Source organism: Populus nigra, chromosome 6 (assembly GCF_951802175.1).
Source record: "Populus nigra chromosome 6, ddPopNigr1.1, whole genome shotgun sequence".
NCBI lineage: Eukaryota > Viridiplantae > Streptophyta > Magnoliopsida > Malpighiales > Salicaceae > Populus > Populus nigra.
The window spans coordinates 18,892,764-18,910,713 of record NC_084857.1 but is presented as its reverse complement, the minus strand read 5'-3'; the positions used below and the strand labels follow the sequence as shown (position 1 = coordinate 18,910,713).

General features: G+C 32.0%; 1 protein-coding gene across 2 annotated transcripts; it reads right to left on the bottom strand.

Annotated features, from left to right (window-relative positions):
• Positions 1-3,505: 3,505 nt before the first annotated feature.
• Positions 3,506-7,600, bottom strand: LOC133697805 (uncharacterized protein At4g15545). 2 transcript variants are annotated; one of them, XM_062120597.1, is made up of 9 exons: positions 7,127-7,600; positions 6,976-7,044; positions 5,835-5,891; positions 5,673-5,712; positions 5,204-5,296; positions 4,846-5,094; positions 4,158-4,200; positions 3,927-4,005; positions 3,506-3,843 (listed from the first exon to the last, which is right to left on the bottom strand). In XM_062120597.1, exons 1-9 carry the CDS (start codon positions 7,403-7,405, stop codon positions 3,751-3,753), a joined length of 1,002 nt encoding a protein of 333 aa, XP_061976581.1. In that variant the 5' UTR covers positions 7,406-7,600; the 3' UTR covers positions 3,506-3,750. The 2 variants fall into 2 exon arrangements, with proteins under 2 accessions (XP_061976581.1, XP_061976580.1); XM_062120596.1 differs by having other exon boundaries at positions 5,204-5,299; positions 7,127-7,597.
• Between the last annotated feature and the right edge of the window lie 10,350 nt (positions 7,601-17,950).

Genomic DNA, 17,950 nt, shown 5'->3' with positions numbered 1-17,950 from the left:
AAAGTACCACAAAGAAGCTGAAGGTTGTTGGACATCTTCCATGATGTTTCGAAGAGGTGAGCAAAGCAAAGAGACGATACAAAACCAATAAGGAAACGGAGGAAAAGCGTGTGAGAGAGGCAGACAGACAGAGAGATGAAAGTAGCGGTTGGCATGACTTCTCTTTGCTTCTCTAAATATCCCCCATTACTTGTTTTTGACACTTCTTCACCTAATTTGGATGCCCTAAATTCGGCTTTTATCTGTCATTAAGAGTTTCTCCCTCCCTGATTTGTTGTCGATTGTTCTATAATAAATTTTGAGCTTATCAGCTTAAATTTTTATAGATAAAATTAGTAGATTGAAGAAGGCTTGTAAGCAAGCACGTCCTCTTAGTTTGCCGAGAAGATCTCATTAGTGTTCTCTACTGGGTTCTTGCCACGTTAGTATGAAACAATTTCTCTCTTAAACCCGGGAAAGGAATAACCGAATCAACGGAACGGCTGGATTCTCTTCAAATTAAATCACCGTTTGATTGGACAGAACAATAAAAGCACCAAAAGTAGTCGTGCCTTTAGTGGTGGACGATCTAATTCCAACAACCAAATCTTTTTTTTTATTTCTGGGTTAAATTCTTAGGATAAAAATAAGATGAGTTTCTTAAGTTCTTTCTAAATATATCATGTTATGGTGAAAAGATGTGTTCTTAACATTTCAGGAAAAAAAAATAATCTTAGATTGACACAAAAATATTCCTCACCTTTAAATAAAAAGAAAGGGCATTAGGTTTTTATTTGAAGGGTCAAGGTATGGATACCTTAGGTTTTAGACTATTGTAGATAGATGTTCCAACATTTAAAAAAAAAAAAATCTAATGCGATGCGATGCAAGCGTTATTAAAATAAATATGAGACTTAGAATATTGATTTTAATAAACTTGAATGGTTTAATAACACAAATAAAAAAAATACAATGGTGATAAATAAAATGAAAAAATGCAACAAAAAAAGTAAAAAAACTCAACCCGAACTCATCTAGGTTAGCGCATAAAATATATGACTTGGCCGGGATACTGGGGTAACCTCGTCAAAAAAAATTAATAAAATCATGAAGCTTAATTATAAAAAAAATATCGTGGGACGAAACTGAAAAAAAAAATTAAAAAAAAACAACTAAAAAAAACCCTAAGTCAAACTAGATTAACCTGCTAACCCCACGATCATGGACATAAAATTGGGATCACCTCATAGAAAAGAAAGCGGAAAAAAAAATACATAAAGACCAATTCTCAATCAATTAAATGTTGATGGATGAAATTGAGATAAAAAAAATCAATTTTAAAGAAAAGCAAATGTTGAAGGATCTCATCCGATAACAAAGAAACAATTAACTGAGAATGCAATAACCTCATAGAAATTAAAATGGAAAAATTTTAAAGATCCATTTCTAGCAAATTAAATATTAAAGGTGAAGATATAATCCAAAAAAGACAAAAAAAAAAAGCTCGACCCGAGTCCACCTGGATCAGCAAGCAAAATTTGTGACCTGGTTGTGATACTAGGATAACCACATCGAAAGCAAATTGAATAAAACTATAAAATTTAATTACCAAACAATTTAATATTGAAGAACAAGATAACCCATATCATTTTTAAAATCAATGAAAAATTCAATAGAAAGCAAATAAAAGAAATGACAACTTCTAATCTACAATTAAATAAATATTGAAAGATGAAACTAAAAAAAACATGAGCTTAAAACAAATCAAGCAAATCTGGATGAATCTTCTAAACCTAGGTTAATCTCCTAAATTCACAACCTGTGAAATCCTAGACTTGAACTCAATCAAGAAGCTTAATTCTCAACTAATTTAATGTTGAAGAATGAAAAAAAAATTAATTTAAATAATTTTTTTATGTAAAAAAAATAACAATAAAAAGAATGCAAATCAAATCTTATAGGAAAAAAACACCAAAGGAGAATGAAATCTAAAAAAAAAATTAATTTTAAAAATTATCTCAAATAAAGAAAATAACAATCTAAATAATGAGAACAAAATCTGACAAATGAAAAAAAATTAAAGCATAATGAAATTGAAATAAATTCTAATTTTATAAATTATTTCATGTAAATTAAATAGTAACCAAATCTTAAGGAAAAATAAATTGAAGGACTTTTTTGAAAGTTTAAAGGGTCAAGCATACAAATCAATGAAGAGAGAAAAAAAAAGAAAAAAAATAAAATGCTATCAGCGCCAAATCAAAGACCCATTGACGACACACGCCACCACATCATGAAGAAGTTGCCAAGATAATTTAAATTCCACCGCGACAGGCTGTGTTTGGTTAACAAACAATGTCGCTCGCACAAACACATGTCCCACATGCATATGATTGTTTTTTAATAATATTTATATTTTTGAAATTACCAAATAACTCTTAAATAAACCTAATTATAACAACAAAAACCATAATGAAAAAACAAAAACAGATGACATCTTAAGTTACTTTTATAATTAAATCATGTTACAATGATTTTAAAGATAATTAAATCTCTTTAACGTGTAAAAACAATGTGTTAAAACCCCTTTATGTACTTTTTAAATTCAAATCTTAAAAGAGAATTTATCAAATTCTTCGAAATACATCATAGCGGTGGGAGAGGCACACCCTTGAACTTATATGGAAAGATTCCTAGTCTTGATTAACAAGCAAACTGGCCCAAGAACACTCTAATCATCAAATAAAAGGGGAAGTAAAAAAAAACATAAATTGGAGCTAAGAAAACAAGATACTAACTTGGTAACATCATTTGAAGTTAAGAAAACAGAAACAGGAGGATTCAAGGAGAATAAACATATAAATGAAAATGAAAGATTGACAAGAAGCACATAAATTAGCTGGAGATTGATGTCATCTGCGCTGGATAACGCACACCACAAGAAACGCATTACCTGAAAGCCTTCCTTCAGGTTGTCAAAAGCCTATCTTGCAGCAAAATTTGTACTCTCATTGTATTCTATCTGTGATTCTGCCTCGATCTCATAGCCAGGATCTCTCGCAATCAAGCCGAACATTCATATGCTTTTTAATGAATAAATAAATAAATAAGCATTCCATTTTTTTATTTTTTTTAATGAAAGTACACAATTTCCTCCTAATCCTGGAATTACAGACAGTTATAATCCATCTTCTTATTATGTTTACAGAATTACGGTGCTCATGTTTCCCGCCTCAATAAATGAAGAAATTTCCATGCACGAAGGCGTCGAGGTCTCAAGATGCTTCTCTACTGTACTCCTCAACCACCATTTTCTACGGAGGGAAGATCAATGGCAATTCAAAAATAAAATGAATAGGCCTACCTGATCAAGTGATCATGCTCCTTCATGATGAGAGGAGTCATGCATGCGGACCAGATATTGCAACAATGTTCAAAAGTGACGGATTTCCTGCTGAATCTGTTATCCATAAAGAGATGGGATGCAAGCAACCAGAAGAACATACACACAAGATCTTCTTTGACATTTGCGGCAAAAAAGAAGAAAAGAACTCTCCTTCCTGGGGTAATTTTATTGTACACTTTGTACAATTCATTGTGGACAGGCCATTCATAAGTTTACTTTAATCAACTGTTTCGACACCACAAGAATATATCAAATTGAACAGTACCGAAAAAAAGTCTCCACTTGAAAAAAATAATTTACAACAAGAGTGCAAAGTTGTAAAACCAGTGCTTGCAGGCTTTGGATGCAGTTATGGCGAAATATATTCAGTGAACATTGCGAGTGATCAATCCCTCGAATATCATGTAAAGATCCTTGTTCTCTGGACCAAAAATTTCCTCTGCCTTCCTTAGGGTCTCCTGAGATTTTACAGAAAGTCATGGAAGAAAACTGAAATCAAGTGAAGTTAACAACAGATTGAGAGGGTGGTAGAGAAATTTACCTCTTTTGTTTGCTTGTGGGAGTTCAATTCCTTAACGTTTGCCAAAAAAGCACCAAACTGCTCGTAAGACAAGCGGGTCCTGATCAACAAAAGAAGAAATTGCATTTGAAGAAAGAACGCTACCCAGATTTATAAAACTAAATTTGCATGGGTATTGATTATGATGTAATTCAATGCTGCAGATTTTATTAATTGTGCAACGTTTCAAGTTTTTTCCCAGTGAAAACTCACCTGACTTGGCGGAAGAATTCTTTGCCATCAACTCGAGTTCGTCCTGAACCATGCAAAAACAAGAACTAATAAAATGACGTAACAAATTACATGAAAAATCCCGAAACAGTTTTAGGTAGGCTCATAAAAAAAAGTCATCCATTGTCTTTGGCTGTTCTCCCAAAAAACATAAAATTGAAAGGTATGCGTACATACATTGTATTGTTAACCTTATCTGGTAACAAATATGAAAACCATCGCCAAAAAAAGGCAAAATCTACACTAATCAATCCATCTCCATCTTTATCTCAAGGAAAGACTTAAAATATGGCTTACATTAAATCACCGATTACATGATTTATAATTAACAAAGAAAGAGTAAATTTTTAGGCGTAATTGTTTCGTTCTCATGATGTGACATCAATTGTAAAACAAGTTGCTTGAATTCATATAGTTAAGCTGTTCAGAATCCATTCAAGACATATAAAGTCATCACTGATTCATTTTTTCCAACTAATCCCATTGCTTCCTTTCATTTCCCGGAAAAAATTGCAACTCTGAGTCATTAAGTTCAAAGAGCTTTAAAAGTACAGGGTTCAAATCATAGTAACTGGCCATTTGACATGGTATCCAAGGCATAAGAGATCTGGCATCTGTATCAATCAAACACTGCATAAACTTTATTCTAAAATGAAGTTTTAGAGCTAACCAGCTTGTGATCCGGCGTCACTTGACAAAGAACTATGTTGGCTTGAGGACAGAGAAGAGAAGGCAGAGGATCTATCATCCATGCTTCTTGTGATAGAGAATGACATTGATTGTCGTTTTGGAGACACTGGTTTAGATGTCCTTGTGGGAGACACGGAGGCAGAAAAACTAGGAGGGGAGCCTGGAGGAGTAAACCGGGGTGTGTTTGTTTGGGATGCTAGCAGAATCTGTGGTATGCCAGGTCTTGGAGCTGCCATGAAAATAACGAGATGAAGTAACATAAGTACTGGATTAGAAATTAAAGTCTGGTGGGTTTTTGTGTTAAGAAACAAGCTTAAAACCACAAACTTGTGGCATACCATCTGTCTCACGATCCTCTGCAAATGAGTTTCCCATTTCTGGAATCTTGCTTTGTATTGAAGAATATCTTGAAGGTGGCAGGGTGGCATCATCTTCTGAAACAAATTAAGAAAACCAGATCAATGAAAGAACAAATTAAGTCAAATACTGCAAGACCAACTTTTTCTTTAGTACAATAAGAACAACTCATCACAAAATTGGTGACAATAAACCTCAAGGCAATTCTATATTCGTCCTGTGAGACAAATCAATGTAGAAACTGCGAGGTCCAAAGTAATTGGAATGTTTAATCAAACATTTTACACAATATACAAGCATTTTTTTTTAAAGCACAGGCCAAATATGCCATTAATAAACCATCATAGAAACCCCGAAATGAGATGCTTATCCTATTGTAAGCAGTACTCCAGTAGTAAATGAAAGCATCTTAAAGGCCTTGAATTCATCAACAAATAGGATAACACATACCATTTGGTGTAGGCTTGGCAATGATCTGTGGAGCTCCTGCCTGCCACAAAACCAGATCAACATCACCCTAAAACCTCCATACATTATTTCACAACAGTTTTCTTGAAGGAGCAAAGATAAAACATTTTTCATCATCCAAAATAAATCCGTAGGATAACTTACCGAACTTTCTCCATCCTCTTGAAGTGACCGCACAAGCGTCTTCCTAAACACTTCCAGCTGCACACATTCAAAAAAATTAAATCCAATCCCGTCACATTCCTGTCTTAGGCAGATAATCCACACACGAACCTGGGCATTCATGATTTATCTAGCAAATACTATTATTCGGCAGTGCTTTTTATCATTTTAAAAAGAATGCAAAGCTCATATTAGTTACACTTCGCCGTGGGTCGAATAATTTTTTTTAGCAAAAAAATTAAATATGCAAGCTTTTCAAATGTGTTTTTTGTTAAAAAAAATATATATAATTATAAATCAAAAGGCATATACATGCATTTAACTAAATACATTGAGAACCATATATGCCAATAAATACAAAAAACAAAGTATTAACACGTCTATTCAACTTGTTTCGCTACAAGTCTAATAATTGTTTTCTAACATAAAAAAATTAATTTATAGGTGTTATTAACGCATGTTTTAACATCAAGTAAAAAATAACCGTGAACATATAAATAAAATACAGTAAAAATCATATACTTCATATAAGAACATATAAGATTTCAAACTAATTTTTAATATAATAAGAGAAAATAGAATAATATTCCAATTACCACAATGAAACATGATTTTCTTAATCTTTGTATAATAATTTTTAAAAAGAAAAAGTGTAAAGAAAAAAAATTAAAAAACAAATTACAAAAAATTAAAGATAAGAATAAAAAAAATGATATAAATAGAATAGGTGTAATATTATAAATATTTAAAATGTAAAAAATAAAAAATAATATTTTTTTTCACTATGTAAAGAAAAAAATAAAAAAAACTAAAAAAAGTATTAAAAATAAAAATTAGAAAAAATAATAATGATAATTAGACAACTATGAAATAATAAAAATATCAAATATAAAAAAAAAATTACAACTCTGACAACAATGTACAGCCACTATAGTTAAAAAAAAAATTGGTGAAGTTAATGTATAATATAATATAATATAATATAATACAATAATAATAATTTAGACGCAATTGTAGCCAGCCAATTTTGTTTTTTTTTTAATTAATTACCAAATTATGTAAAGCTGGATTAGTTTAAGGAGTAACAAAAATCTGCAATTAAGCAAAGCTGTAAGTTAATTACCTTAGAAACATCTCTCTGAAGCTTCTTAACAGTGTTAGACAACGACGCATTCTCTTTCAACAAATTCTCCTAAACAACAACGTCAAGGCACAAAAAGTCAAACAACAACAATAAAATCCAAACAAACCGGGTGAAGAAACCGGGGTCGGACCTTCTCTTGGGTAGCCCGGGAGAGCTTATCGGAGGAGTCGGAGAGAGAAGAATCGAGAGACTCGATCTGAGCCTGGAGGTGGGCAATGAAGTCGTCTTTCTCGGCGAGCTTGGCCCGAAGAAGGGAGGACTCAGATTCAAGAGCGGAGACACGTGTAGAGAGGGCAATAGAAGTGATCTTGCGGGCCACATCGAGTTGTTGGAATGGATCAGAGGGTAACACTTGCAAGACATCCTCGGGAAGATCGAAGGCGGAACCACCTGATTCCTTCGATAGCATCTTCTTCTTCTTCTTCTTCTTCTTCTTCTTTCTCGGTTTTTGATGGCTTGTTTTAAATTAATTGTTTCCTTTTATTATTATTATTATTATTATTATTATTATGAGTGAGACACAGAGCTTTTACTCTTTGCATGTACAGACTTGTGGTGACAGATAAAGGAGGCTTGGGAATGGATAGGAGGAGGAGGAGGAGGAGTTGATAAGAGACAAAAATAAATAAATAAATAATAAAAAAAGAACAAACAAACAAACCAAGAGACATACCCAACCATTTTTTAATGGGTTGTTGAATCTGCATGAAGGCTCTTTTTACAACTTTTGCCACTTTGAGCCCATGGCTTTAATTTTTGTATTGATTTGGGGTTGCTCTTGCCATAATTATTAAACTCCAGCTAGATTTTTAAAAAAACGAAAAACTTGTAGCTTGACTTGATTAAAATTGAATTTATTTAAAAAAATAAATAAATCTTCAAACAACATCAAGAGCCGAGTTGAGTTATATGCTCTCTTTTTTTATTCTTTCTCTCTTCATATATATTGTCGACCACAGTATTGCTTTCGTAATACAAGGTAATCTGAATTTTTAGAATGGTGTTTTAAAGTATTTTTTATTTAAAATTATATTAAAATTATTTTTATTTTATTTTAAAAAAATTATTTTTGAAATAAATACATAAAAACGATCTAAAAATATAAAAAAATTAATAAAAATAAATTTAAAAAAACACGGTTTACACCATATTTATAAATAAATTCTAAATAAAACAAGAACAGGCAAATAACATATTAAAAAATAACACCAGAAAAAATGTCTAAACACATAAATTGCCCTTTAAGTTATTTTAAATTAGTTAACTTAGCTTTCTTATTTTTAATTGAGTAAAATGAATCCCACACGTCAAAGGTCAAATAAAACCAATTAAGCCAATAAGCACAATTTCGAAGCTGGAGACTAATTAACAAATAAACTAAACCATGTTGCAATTTTATTCTTCTTCCAGACTCATGCAACTATGGATTATAACAGTTGTTTCTACCTGCATATCTTTTTTTTTATTTATACACGTATGCCCTTCTTTTTCTTTTGTTTTCTGCATTGTTAATTAAATGAGTGGGTCAGTACGCATTAAATGAGGTAGTGACATCATTGTTTTCTTTTGGTTTCTCCATTGTTAATTAAATGAGTGGGCTAGTGCACATTAAATGAAGTAGTGGTATCATTGATATGCTATTTGTTGTCACAATGGTCTCTCTATGATATTGGAAGGGTTGTCTGGTATGCCTGGAGAACTACCATCATGTTGGTTAGAGATAAGATTTTTCACTCTTTACATGTGATTCATTGTGCAGCAATTGTCCTCTATTTTTCGTGTGACCAGAAATTGAAAATGCCATGTTTTTTTTTAGTTTACAGCCATATATCTTTTCTTTTGGTTTGTTTGTTTCTAGTCTATGTATTTCTTTGCCCACCAATTGTTGGACTCTCTTTTTATTTTTCTCCATTGCCTCTCCTGCTAGTTGTTGCACCATCAGTTTAGTGGTTTTTTTCCTTCTTTCCATTACCTCTCTTACTATCTTTGTTTAGTTTGTTTTCTGATGCATTCATAATTAATCTGTGTGGTTCCTCTATTTTCAGCAGATTTGTTGAGCTTTTCTGGCCTTCTTTTCGGTTGGGTTGTTGGGTTGCTACTTTGTTCACGTTAAGGCTTGCTTGCTTTACGCTGCTACGTGATGTAACCATGAAATCTAAGTCAAGAAAAATAAAAATACAAAGTGCATGGAAATCACATCCTTCAAAGTCAAAACTCGCATTCTGCCAATGTTGACCTTTGTCCATTCAAAATTCAATATCTAGAGCTGTAGCTATCCAATTGATGAAAACTCAATTGGTTTGGATTCCTGACTCAAAGGTCTATAAATGCTCCAAATTTCAGCCAAAAAAGATGTCATATGAGGGAGATATGAGTTTTCAAAGATGACAACTGAATTCTGCCAGTAAACAGGTTTCGTGAAGAAACGAATCCAAATTACATCCCGAAGCATCAAAACCGACATCCAAGTTTTAATTTCAGCAATTTAGCTCCTCAAGAAAATCTAGAAGGTCAAGGAAGGCAGCCACCAACCTTAAGCCACCAACCTCAAACCACTAACCACAAACCAACTGTCAGCCACCAGCCGCCTTCACACTACCACCACCTATTGATGTTCACACTTGAACTTTGATTTTTCTTACTTACAATTTGTGTATAAATAGACAGCTAAGTTTATGCTATTAAGAGAGCTAAGAGAGAGGGAGAGAGAGTGTTGTAGAACAAAAGAAAGAGGGGTAGCAGCCATAAGAGAAGAAACACATACTCTCCCCTCTACAAATCAGAAATCATGCATTCTTTCATCTTTAGGAGTAGATGTTCAATAGTTATGTAAGGCTAAGCTCGTTTTCTTGGTTGCAAGGACGCAAACACCTTCATATTTCAAGAACTGTGAGATTTATTCTTCCATTTATTTTCAGTTTGTATTATGAATGAGTATGTTTGTTTTCCTATGCATATTTTCTATGATTGTTTATCTTAATTGCTAGAGCTGACTCTAAGTTATTATTGTGAACAATCTATTGTTAAGTTTGATATCAAAACCGGAGTTGTGATATATAAACTTGTGAAGCAACTAAACTTGATAATTATAGCGGAACTATGTTATTAAACTTAGGGAGAACATTCGATCAAAGCAACACAAGCTAACAACTTGGTTGTTAAGATTAATGAATTTATTTAGATCTTAAGGCTGCCATTAGATTAAATCATTAGTGCAGACACTGTGATTGTTTGTTGGTTAGGGTTAGTTATACGACGGATCCGTTAATTAACCAACATTAAGAAGAGATAAAAAATTTAGAATATAAACTAAAGTTTCATTTCAAGGATCGGTTCTGATTTCTGTAGGTGGATGTGTGCTTGCGACCAAGATTTGTTTTCTTAATAAGTTTCGATTTTAATTGATTTTGTTTGCTAGTTTAATTTCTTTCATAGTTTAGATCATCACAAATCAAAACCCCCTATTGCATAACGTATAGCATAAAAATCTGAACTAAACCTTCCTCGTGGGATCGACCCCTTGCTTGCTCTATATTATCTTGTGTGTTTTAAGCTAGGGTAATTAATTTGTGCGACCGCGACATCGCAACACTACGCTGCTGGTATGTGCATGTATTTATGTTCTGCAAGATTAATGGTTATCTCTTTCTTGCTTTGTTGGACTGCGACACCAGCTTCTTCTTTTTTTCCATTTGCTTTTTAACCAACCAGCAAAGGCGTTGTTGCTAGGAGTTTGTATTGAAAATTGTTTCTGCTATGTTTTCTTCCCTTATGATGGTTGTTGAATTTGTGCTTTAGATTCCCATCTTTATTTATTTGGCCAATTCATGTTGCAATTTACATTTGTTCTTTTCATGGCTTGCCCTTTTGATTCTGGTCATTCATTTATTTGTGTTTACACTGTCATTAAATATATATAACATTTAGTCAACAATTTTCAAAACTGAAAAAATTGAAGGAACACGCTTCTTTCTTGCAGCAACAGATAACATTTAATCAATAATTTACAATTGTTTATTTACAAATACACAAAAATCGTTAGACGTCAACCTTGAATAAGTTTCTTAGACCAAACCCTCTTCAAAACTGTTTCATATTAAAAGAATTGTTTAGCTAATAGAGAACTAAACAAATATACCTTATTGTTTTCACATCTCCAGCCATGTACATTGATGCAGCTAGCTGATAAATAGGTATTAACATGACATAAACAGAATCATGCATATGGCAGAGGTATAATGACATAGAGGAGCAACTTATAACAAGGGAAAAAAACTGTCAAAGTTGTTATTAATAAAAAAGAAAAAAAAGTAACAGAGATAAAGCGAGTGCTAATTCTGTTGAGATATGATTATAATGGTGACAAGAAAATAAGGAAGCGCCATATGGAGATCGTGCTGCAACTGCTTTCATGGATGGACCCACTCACTTTCCTTCTTCTTTTTCTTAATTGAATAAACAATTGGTCTTGCTGAGGGTCTTTAAATTTTGACAATTTAATCTACAAGGAGATAACAGTAGTAGGAGGCCTCTAGCAGTAGCAGGAGTCAGTTGTGAAACTGAATGTGTGAAAGAGAAAGATAAATATGAGGTTATTAGCTGGACAGGCAGGCAGGATATCGAATGTGAACCCCAACAATCCTCTCATGTCTCAGCCTTTCCCTCCCTAATGACCTAGACATGAACTCAACCTTATAAGTTACTAAAATGTAGGATAAGAAAAGGTTTGAATTATTATATTCGTGTTTTTTATATTTTATTTGAATGTTGACAGAGTTTGAAGCTTTGACAATCCTAGTGCAATTCACCAACTAAAGATTTGCCACCAAGCAACTTTGAAACCTTAACCTTTTAGGTTGACCATTTTAATTATTGAGCTATCTCAAATGCTATTTTCGGTCAGTCACGTTATACACCATTATTTTTGCTGCTTGGTGTTCTTTTCAATGTGCTGTGCAATTTAACTGTTGGGATTCTATGGCTAAAATCGTTTTCTTCTAATCAGTTGCTATATTAGCATATTAGCAAATTAGCATATCAGGCCAGCCTTAGCAGATTAATTAACTTCATTTTATCCGAGAAAGTCAATATTTTAGGTTCTGTTAAAAATTTCTTTATTGGCCACACAAGTTTCATTTCAATTGATGTTTGGCTGCACATATTTCCGCTTATAAAAAACAATTTAGAAGTCAATGAGCATTTTAGGCCAACCTTTTTAAGTTGGTAGATTAATTAGCTTGGTATTTGCTACCGTAAGCCTATAAGTAAGAAATTCAACCTTTTTTTTCTTTTTTAAATAAGTCTAATAAGATTTGGTTTGTTTCCTTTTGAACAAAAGGAAAAAAAATGGTTGCAAGTTCACCCAGGTAAATAGATATTCTAAGTTCTATTAAAATATACTTCATTAGCGAAATAAGTGATATTTGAATTGCGGTTTGGTGTTTGAAAAGCAGAATAAAGAGAAGGATTGTTGCATTTGAAACTTGGAATTTAAGAAACAAGAATACAAGTTGGTGGCTGTTTTTTTCTGCAAATCCTTAACTAAGATGAGGGTCTGAGAGTTTTAAATGCTTTTTTAGGGTGAATATTGTTGCCATTACTACATTTTGTTAAGCTCAGATTGATGATGATTGTACGTGTGTTTAATTCACTTCGGCAAGAAAAAACAATCTTTTGATGGTTTGTTGAATTGCTAGCGCTGAGGATTTTTTTTGTTAATAAGGGGTTATTATCATTCTTAGGTTGTGTGTTTGTTTAGGCTACATATTAAGAGGTAAAAAAGAAACAAGTGAGCGCTTTTAATTGGGTTATGAAAACAAAGTGTCAGGTTTACATTGTTGATCACTGTAGGTAGAGTCATCGATTGCTTTTTAATTCTTTTATCATATCGGTGTAACAATTATATTCTTTTAATCACGTCTAGAAAATTTATATTGTGATTGTTTTAAGTTGTTATGCATTGAACTTGCCTCTATTAGTTAGATATTTTTAGGATTTATTGTTCTTCAGCTTTATTACGATGTTTGTATATATACACTGGTTGCCATGTAATGTCGAGAAAGCATATATTGATGTTTTCTGTTTTTTTTCTTAATTAATTTTTTGGTTGTGTTTTTTTACTATAAGTGTTGATGTGCTAGTATTTGTTCATAATATATCCATATTATTGAGCTGTTTTATTGTTGTCTAACTTTTTAAAAAGTTGCTTTGAGAAATAAAATAAACATTCTAGGTAGAGAAATAGATTAACTTTTTTTTTATTATCTACGTTGCTCATTTGTTTTGTTTGGAATTTGATCTTTGTTTTTTGTTTCTTTGGTCAATTGTCAAGGACTATGCAAGATAATTTTTTCCTGTCGAGATACCGTTCATCAAGATAATGTATCATACTCCTACAATGTTTTTTAGAGAATAACAAAAAAAAAATAGAAAATAAATATTTGATACGCTGGATTTTGTTGATGCCTTATTGTGCTATAACTTTAATCTTTCTCACGAGGTTTTCTGGCTAATTCATTGTTGCGCTTAGTTAACCCGATAAACTTATGACTTTAATCATGAAATGAGAACAACCCATTAAAATACAAATCCAATGTTTAAGAACCCATGAGCTTAGTCATGAAACCGAGATAATCTTAAAAAAATTAAAAAAAAAACTTTTTTAACTAGGATTCAAATGTCCAAACCAACAACCTTAATCTTAAAGCCAAGATATCTCCATAAAAATCATATCAAAACAAATTACAAAGCTCAATACCCAATTAACCAAGTGTTAACTGCTGGAATTAGAAAAAAAAAACACAAACAAAATCAAGTCAATTCAGGTCTACGTTTTGAACACTATTCTCAAATCATTGGATTAAGATAATATAATGCAAAGTAAAAATAAATTACTCATGAAATCTAATTTTAAATCAAGCCAATATATATGATGCAATTAAAAAAATTATTAAGAAAAAGAAAAAAAAAGTCAACTAAGTTAACGCGTTGGATATATAATCTATGTTATAAAAATATAATAACTAAATAAAAAGCAAATGCAATATTAAATAATTAAATAATTTTTTTTCTAATTAATATAAAACCCTTATGTTTATGTAACTTCAATTATTGATTTTATACCTATCATGTCAGTGTTTCTGCTCTAAGTCTTAGCTCAATTTTATTATTGCTTTTTCCTTGCACCATTTCTTTATCTAATTTCATGTTAAGCTTTTTTCAATGTTTTGTTTTTTTAACTAGATTTTATTCATACATGACCACCCGACAACAATGCTTGCAATCATCATATGCAATTAATAATGAGCAAGATTCGCACCCAAGTTCGTGGCCTAGCGGTCCTGGCAGGGAATTCTCTGCCTCTGCATCCTAGGTTTGAATCTTTGTGTGCACGTCTGTCACCCCCGCGGTGTCTTACCTGCCTACTGGGCTTGGAGAGTGTTCAGTGAGTTTGGGGATTAGTCGTGGTGCGCATAAGTTGGTCCAAACACCTTGGGTTATTAAAAAATAATAATGAGCAAGATTCTCCATATGTTTCATCGAAGCGAAAAAATGAAACTTATATTTGCTCAGTTGTTACGTTAACATGGTCATCATGGCTAACTACAAATCTTGATCCTGAGCCTTCCAATGCTCAGCTCTCACATTTTTATAATTTTTCTCTCTCATAAAATATTGGTTTATCTAGCATTAATTCACAATTATAATACCATCATAGATATTTTTTCTATACGCCTGTGGCAGCGCACGGGCATGCCAACTCGTCTACTAATAAATAAGCATATGAGTTGGGGACTTTCTACTTCATCTTTTACTTTCAAAAAACATAAATGAAACAATTTAATTTGTTAATTTATAAATACAAAAACATCTACATTACCTTCTCTAACATTAATCTTTTCCATATTTAAACATTTTTTTGCACACGTATTTGTAAAATATTATCATTGTACAAATTTGTGTATATGTATATTTGAATTAATCTTTAAATGAAATCAAATTATTGTAATTATATAGATGATTGATAGGTAAACTACATAAAAAAATTATCATTGACTTGATAATTAAAAACTTGATATAATTTTTTTTTACTATTATAATAATCTATTCTGTATAGTTTTTAAAAGAGTTTTCTTCAAATTTAATCAAGCGTACTTTTCTGACTTTTTTAAATCGAAACCTCATATTTTTTTCTCATATATTAATTAAATCTTTATGCTTTTTATTTTATTTTATAAAAATTTATTCATCATGATATTGTTTGTCTGCACCTATATATTGTTATAACTTGAGATTTCCAAAATCAAGAGACATAATTTTACAAGGTTCTATAACAATCTACTCTACTTGTTGTTGTAAACTACTTCCGTTACCTCTATGTTACTGTTACTAATGGTCACTATTTATAGCTGAAAATGGGTGAACAAACCTTCTTATTTCCAACATTAATTATGGTTAATAAATGAAAAATAAACAACCTTTATTCCAGCCTATTTTTTACTACTTTCAAACCTTTATTTCATCTCTCTCTAACCTTGTTTCTACTTATTGTAGCAAGCATTTGTATGAGTTTGTCTCCACACTTAATAGTCTTCGCACTTAATTATCTATCACTTGGAGATAAATGACACAACTTTAGTTCCTCATCTCTCTATTTCATCTCACTCCAGCCTTGTTTCTACTTATTATAGCTTGCATTTCTTTGAGTTCATCTCCACACTTGATAATCTATCACTTGGAGATAAATGACGCAACTTCAGTTCCTCATCCTTCATGGGCTAATTCTCACTTGATTTTAGTAGCTTATTTATCATTGTATATGTGGACGACTAATGTTATTTATGTCTTTAGGTAGTGTGCTCATTATACAGCTTTACATTTCATATAAGTTGTATTTTCTTTGATAGCCTAGTGAAATCTCTTCCTCACCTGAGTCTGACCATTCAATCATAAGTTTTCTTATACAAAAGTATTTGATAATATAAGTATGGCATTCACTATTCGAGTATTACAATATCATCAAAAGCTCACCACTCTTATAAGATCTTACTTATCCAAGACCATGTGCATGCCCTCTACTCCTACTAAAGAGTCATGTTTTACTACTCAATAAGTTATTCTCTCTTCATCTAAGAGTTCAATCAACTTTTCACTTTACCATGAAAACAACAACTATGAAAGTCAATCAACACTGCTCTTCATACTTGGCAACTTGTGCTTAGTCGAACCATTGACTTTCTCTCATTCCCCCACTCAAAATTATACACAACCAGAAACTCCTTCCATTTTCTACCATATCTCTAAAAACTTATAAGCACTACCTTGATTTAGTGATAAAAGATCCTCTTGGGTGGAATGTTTTTGCTAGTTTCATAAGCATCCTCTCCTCAACCTGCCCATGCATATATGGAGTAGTATGCAGCACCAACCAACTCTGGTTTGATTTCTTATTCATTATTAGTGTGTAAGAAACATTTCTTCACCCTTTTATAAGGTTTTGTTGACATACAACAACTATATAATTTTCACTTTTATTGTTTGTAACACTTATTGGGGAGATCTTCACTAGGGAGTTTTTGGTACTCATATCGAGCCTCAAAATCTAACAGCTTTATTATTGCTTCAGTTTATCCCAAGCTCGTTATCATTTGTCTTATCAACCCTACATCTATTTTCTCCACCTAAATCTTTTCACACTTCATGATATCTAGAGCACCCAATTCTGCCTTTTTCTTAAGGTATAAAGCCATGTCAAATCATCTTTGATAAGGCTAGGTTTTTCAATTGAATCCCTTGATTAAACAATTCAACTTATAAGCTCTTTAGATCACTACTATTTGTTAGCAAAATATAATTTAAAGTTTATGCCATCAAACATTTTGATTCCAACAAACACTATTTATTCTTCAAAGTCATTTCTTCCTCTTAAACACCATCATTCACCAAGATGACATTAAGTTTCTCTATATCTAATTAATCCCTTCTTAAAATGTGATCCACCATCAATTCTAGATTTAGACTATGAGAGTTGTTTGAAATGTGATTTAGATGATTTCAAATGCATTCATAGCTAATTTATCTAACTTTTTTTTTATTCCAACAACTATTACTTATTCTCCAAACCCATTGCTCTCTTGTAAACATCATTATTCACCAAGATGACATTATATTGCTCCATCTCTAAAAGAAATCTAACTTGATGGATGATTTAGATTAAGCAAAATAATTTGATTACATGTAGGATTAACCACATTAATATGCTCTCCTCTACCAACATTTTGGATGATGGTACCCATTTACTAACATGGTTGATGGCGTGTATGTTAATGTGTCATGATGATCGAACCATAAAGATGGTGTGGAACCTATATGGTGGCACCAAGACACTGACCTAGTAGTTAATGTGGATGGGTTAGGTCTTAACTAAAATAATTTCAGAGGTCATGAATTTGGGTTTTCGGGTGAAGAAGATGATCTACATGTGAGGCAATTTGTTCTCTGTGTGGAGGGGTAACTGCACATAAAAGGCACGTGGAAAGCTTCTTGTTGGTGTGTAGAAAAGCATGCAGCCTTTTTAGGTCTTCGTTTTGCATGTCATTTTCACCATTATGTTCGCCTTGACATCCTTTTTCCAATGGTGTGTTCAAAACATATTTTAGATAACTTTCATTTCTAGAAAAGAAAATCAAAACACTTTTTATTTTCTTTCCAAAGCTCTAATACTAGTTGTTAGGACCTGAAATTAATGTTAAAAACCAAGAGACATAATTTTAACATAGTTCAGTTGCCTATGTCTATAGAGCAACCAATTTCATTTTATATAGAGAAAACTGCAATCTACAATAATGAATGTTGACCCAATCTCTGTAATTGCCTTATATTTCTCTTTATCTCTTTGTCTTGCTTAATGTTGCAAACTACTTCTGTTGGCTCTATCTTGCTATTACCAATGGCC

Excerpts from the sequence above, each read along its gene's own strand:
- LOC133697805 (XM_062120596.1), bottom strand. The coding sequence starts at position 7,405 with ATGCTATCGAAGGAATCAGGTGGTTCCGCCTTCGATCTTCCCGAGGAT. Across the intron at positions 7,045-7,126 it reads CCCGGGCTACCCAAGAGAAG|GAGAATTTGTTGAAAGAGAA; the intron begins GTCCGACCCCGG and ends GTTGTTGTTTAG. Across the intron at positions 4,006-4,157 it reads GAATTCTTCCGCCAAGTCAG|GACCCGCTTGTCTTACGAGC; the intron begins GTGAGTTTTCAC and ends TTTGTTGATCAG.